This window comes from Cariama cristata, unplaced genomic scaffold (assembly GCF_000690535.1).
Source record: "Cariama cristata isolate BGI_N322 unplaced genomic scaffold, ASM69053v1 scaffold12209, whole genome shotgun sequence".
Lineage (NCBI taxonomy): Eukaryota > Metazoa > Chordata > Aves > Cariamiformes > Cariamidae > Cariama > Cariama cristata.
Window position 1 is genome coordinate 27,467 of NW_009636364.1, and position 4,710 is coordinate 32,176.

A 4,710-nucleotide genomic window follows, 5' to 3' on the forward strand; every position below is an offset into this window, starting at 1 on the left:
CCTGGGCTGAGGTACAGATCTAGAAGCCTGGGTTCAGTAGGCTTAGTTTCTGCAGCATGAACGCTCTGCATCTCGATGTCCAAATTCCAAGGAAGGCCTCAAACTAACCTCTCTGGATGTCACCCTTAGAACCCAACTTTCAAGGTGCTGAGAAGTGGTCTGGGGTCTCAGTTCTCAGTGACGTCAAGCTGTGTAGGACAAGGGCAATGGCAACTGAGGTAATTCAATAGCTCACAGAAATCCCAAGAGCCCAAATTCTCCATCCCTAACCTTCAAAAGAGGAAGCCGCAATGACAGGTTCCCTGCAGCTGATGACAGTCTCCTTCCACAGTTACAATGGGAGTCGGCAATGAACCGGCTACTGGGAATGAGAGGGTCACTGCATACTGACGGGTACGGCTCGAGGGCATCGCTCAGCCCTTGGGCGTGAAGCGGGGCTCCCTTGAGCCATCGGTTCTTTCAGTGGGAGCTGGGTTCATATTTTGAGATACTTTTTAGCTCACGTGGTGAATGAGAGAAAGTGGACACGTTTTATGCTGCTGGCAGTGCGCTAATAGAAGATGTCTGCTCAGGATGGTTAACGATAACCTGCTTAACATTTGAGTCTCTACGAGCAGTTCTCTACACCAGCTATAAGGCATTAGGCAAATGCTTATTTTGTGGACACCAAAGGCAAGTTAGTGTGTTTCTGCTAGTAGTCATTGAATGTCTTTTCTTTGTTATGGAGAATTGATGAGAAATGTAAATGAAACATTTCAAATATAAAAAGTATTTGTTTGTTTAAAGAAATGTTAGATTTCAATTGCCATTAGAAATCCAGTAGTTTGTCGGGGTGAGTTGAATCCTGCTCCTGCTGCCGTCAAAAGCACCCCTGGCTTTAGTGGGAGAAGGATAAGACACAAGAGAGGAGCCAGTGTCTACAAGGTATGTACACATGAATCCCAGAACAGAAAAGGCATGAGGTATGAATAAATGCGTAGGTTTTGATAAAACTGGAGCTTGGTATTTTTTTTTTCTGAGAGAGGTGGGGCATTAGTAAAGTTTAATGCTGAAGAAAACGCAGACTTCCTCCGGAAATCTCCAAGCGTCTGCCTCTCTTCAGGCTCAAGCACTCATGGTTTGGGGTCAGGCTCCAACTGAAGGGTGCCAGGGGAACAGTGGCTGGTGGTGGTGGGCATCCTTCTGCTCCCTGCACCCCGTCACGAAGGCACACACACGCACACACAGGTCTGTTCCCCAAAGCCAGGAGAGGGCCAAGCCCTGGGGCTGACTCCCCCACCGCAACATCAGAGAGAAGCACCAGATTTAGGACCTACACTTACACAACCCTCATTTATGTGCCCATGGTGCTTTTCATGCCCGTCTCCAGAATGCTACGCTTAACTCAGTGAGGCAAAAGGTGTATGAAACAGCAACAGAACAAACAAACAAACCAACAAGATGGATGGGTACAATTGGAGAGCAGAGTTTTGGCTAAAAGGGTGTGAACTGACATCACTCCCATTGGGACTGGTAACAATAGGCGCTGCTGCCTTAAAGGAACAGAGCTTATGGCTGAAGGGCTAAGGATCATAACGGAACAATGCAATTTATGGGTGGAAGAGGGGAAACAAATTAATTGTGTCGAACTCCTATGAGCAACGCTCTATATAGTCTCACAGACAATTAACACAGACTTAGCACTGATCTGATAACTCAGTATCGGGGGACAGAATGATATGCCTGTTGGAAAAATGGGTCTGTTTTCTGCAAGAAAATACACCCATAACAGTCTTTTCAGTACTGGATAATCATTATTTGGATTTGAATTGAGTAAACTCACAAAAGATGGAATAGATAACAGAACGGATGGTTGCGATTTTGGTGTGTAGCAAACAAGGGCGTCTTCTTTTCAGAAGGAGGTGAACTTCAGTGGCCTTCGGCACTGCCTCCTGATTGTACCCAGTCATAGATGACCAAGGGAATGCTCACTAGGGAAAACATTATCCCCAGCGCCAAGAAAAGAGAAGCCTGGAACAAACAGGAGAGAAAATTAATGAATAAAAAGAAAAGACACTTAATTCAAGTATGTTAACTTCTCCTCTTAAGGAGGTTTACAAGGTGATGTATCAAAGCTATCAGCTAAAATGGGATAGCACTTCTGGTAAAGACAAGATCCATAGATAATTAAACAGATTAGCGTCATTACAACACCAAACCCAATTTTTTTCTCTTTTCAGTTCACTTCTTAAACTCCGATCATCCCTAAAGAGGATTAAGTGAGTCTGTTTTTAGGACCGATCAGCTCTGCTCTTTCCAAAGCCTCACGGAAATAAGTATACTCTTCCCATCAGATATGTGTCCATCGAAGTTCAGCCCTTTTATCTTGGGGTCTGTGGATGGAGCCACAAGTGAAACACAGGTTTCCTGCCCATCTGCTCAGAGCAGGAAGGTCTGACCGTACAATGCTTCCAGCGCATGCGCTGTTAGACTGGGAATACACAGGGGTGTTGTGTCTTTTCAGCTGCAGCTTTTTCTGGGGCTCACGGGGCCTCTTTTTCCAAGGCCCATTCCCATCAGCTCATGCATGCCAAAGGGCTAACATTTCAGCTGGCTGCTTCTGGCGGAAGCACCCTACGTCTGACTCGGGTCCATTAAAACCACAAGGAATACCACAAATGGAGCGCTTTGCACGCTTTCTGGATCAACACACTGAAACGCAGAAAGCTTCCTGGGCTGAAAGGTTTGCTGGAGCGGGCTGGAGAGGTACCCGCACCCTGCCCCAACTACGGCTGCTTGCAGAGCTGCCGCTTGCCAGGCAGGGGAAGGGCCCCTCGCCCCCCAGAACAGGAGATGCCCTGCCTGGTACGGCCCCTCTGCTGGGAGACCCCCGAATAAGCAAAGGAGAAGGGCAAGCACGGCTGCCCATGGACTGAAGCAACGAGGGAAAGCAAGGTCATGAAGCTCACACGTATGTTCAGATTAAGTACGCTTTGCCCCTAGCACATGATAAGGAATGACAAGACGAAAGCGTTGCGTTGATGGGAAAGGAATGCGTACCCAAATCCTCTGGGTCAACTTGGATCCATCCTGCTGTGTAATTTTTAAATACAACGATGAAGGCAGAATGAAAATCAGCATATTGGCAGAAGTGACCCCTGAAAAATTCAAATAAATAAGTTTTGTTAGCTGTCAGCAACAGCTAATTATTGTGTTGCTGATTAGCAACAGGTTTTTATTAGTAGTACAAAACCGGGACACTGTACCTACAACTCCGAAAATATCCTTCATGGTTGGGATAAAAATGACTAACAGGTTGATGATAACCAAAAGAACAAAAGTAACCAAAACATGGCGGCGTAAGTCAAATTTTGTTTTTCTAGCCAGCTCAAATAATGATGAACGCACCTGTAGGAAGAGAGAGAGAGTTGTCTGTCAGGAATAGTCTATAAGCCAATTCAAAGCTTCTCATGTTTATTTTATCTGCTTCTTCATGCGGCAACAAGCACTGCATACATCCATCAGAAATTTTGGGGTCTCCAATGTAATGTCCTTTGAAATAATCCTTAAAATTAATTTGGTATTTCAAAACTGTAGGTATACATGCATCTGCAGTAACATATTCCTCTCTTTCTAACAGGCCTTTTGGGATCCTTTGGCACTTAGAAATGAACTTCACCTCTGAGCCTGCTCCAGTGAAGTAATGTGAAGTAAGAGAGGGCCCTTGTGGATTCAATTTAAAATAGATTTAAGACCAAACACGAGTAATTTATTTCCTGCAGGGAGAAACTCTCCAGAAGTTAGTGGGAGTCTGGTGTGGGAAAAGACTGATCCAAGCTCGAGCTCTTTTTGTAGCTGCAGCGTCGCTGTCTCGGCAACTGCCAGACTGCGGTTTGAAGAAACGCACCGTGTACAGCCCTTACCGACTTCCAAACCACGTCGAGCTTTTTACTTACAGTGAAAAACAGCACCGGCACCGTGAGTATCACCGCAACGATCACAGCCAAGCGCACGGTCAGGATGAGGATGTCAGCTTTGCTCTGGTACTTGTGAAGCAGATCTGACTGCACATTGTCTACGGAAAAGACAGTAAGATAAGTGTTCTGGCAGACAGGCAATTCGTTCACAAAAATCATTGCTTAACAACAGCCTTCTTGAACAACAAGTGATTTATCTGCAAACAAAAGAGTGTGGAATGAAACATTCTTGAGTTAAAACAGCGCTTTGAACCAAATCCTAATGATCCCATTATTCCAGATTAATCCTTTGGAGGCCTGATTTAGGAATGTGTCCTAATTCAAGACAGCACATGCCTAAGTCTAAGGTAATTTTCACTGTAGGGAAGACAACAGTGAGACATACACGAAAGCTTGCTTACATATATACATATATAAAAAAATAAGTAAAGTGAAATAAGCTATTTCTAATTGGTTCCGTGGGCTTTTTTTTTTTTTTTTTAAGTTTCAAACGATATAAAAATAATCACATGCACTGAACTTAATATAAACTACATGGGTTTGAGCTAAATTAGTCTAAAGAGCAAAAAAAACCTCCCAGCTAAAAGCAGTGCCCCTGTTCTCAACCAAGAACAAAGCCCAGCTTGGGTCAGCTCTCAGTGCGAGGCTCTGACATTTGCACTCAAATCCCTGATGGGTTTTTTCTCTTGAAGCTGCCCCCCCCCAAGCAGTGCCTGCAGCTCAGCCCCACGCCGGCCCGTGGCCCCAGCACCCA

General features: G+C 45.1%; 1 protein-coding gene across 1 annotated transcript in view; it reads right to left on the reverse strand.

The window, feature by feature from the left end:
- Positions 1-1,633: 1,633 nt before the first annotated feature.
- Positions 1,634-4,710, reverse strand: part of SLC38A1 (solute carrier family 38, member 1) — a 13,881-nt gene continuing 10,804 nt past the window's right edge. The window contains exons 9-12 of the mRNA XM_009707897.1: positions 3,936-4,054; positions 3,246-3,387; positions 3,040-3,137; positions 1,634-2,010 (exon numbers count right to left, since the gene is read on the reverse strand). Coding sequence (XP_009706199.1) covers positions 1,909-2,010; positions 3,040-3,137; positions 3,246-3,387; positions 3,936-4,054 — 461 coding nt within the window. The 3' untranslated portion in view covers positions 1,634-1,908. The remainder of the gene's footprint in view (positions 2,011-3,039; positions 3,138-3,245; positions 3,388-3,935; positions 4,055-4,710) is intronic.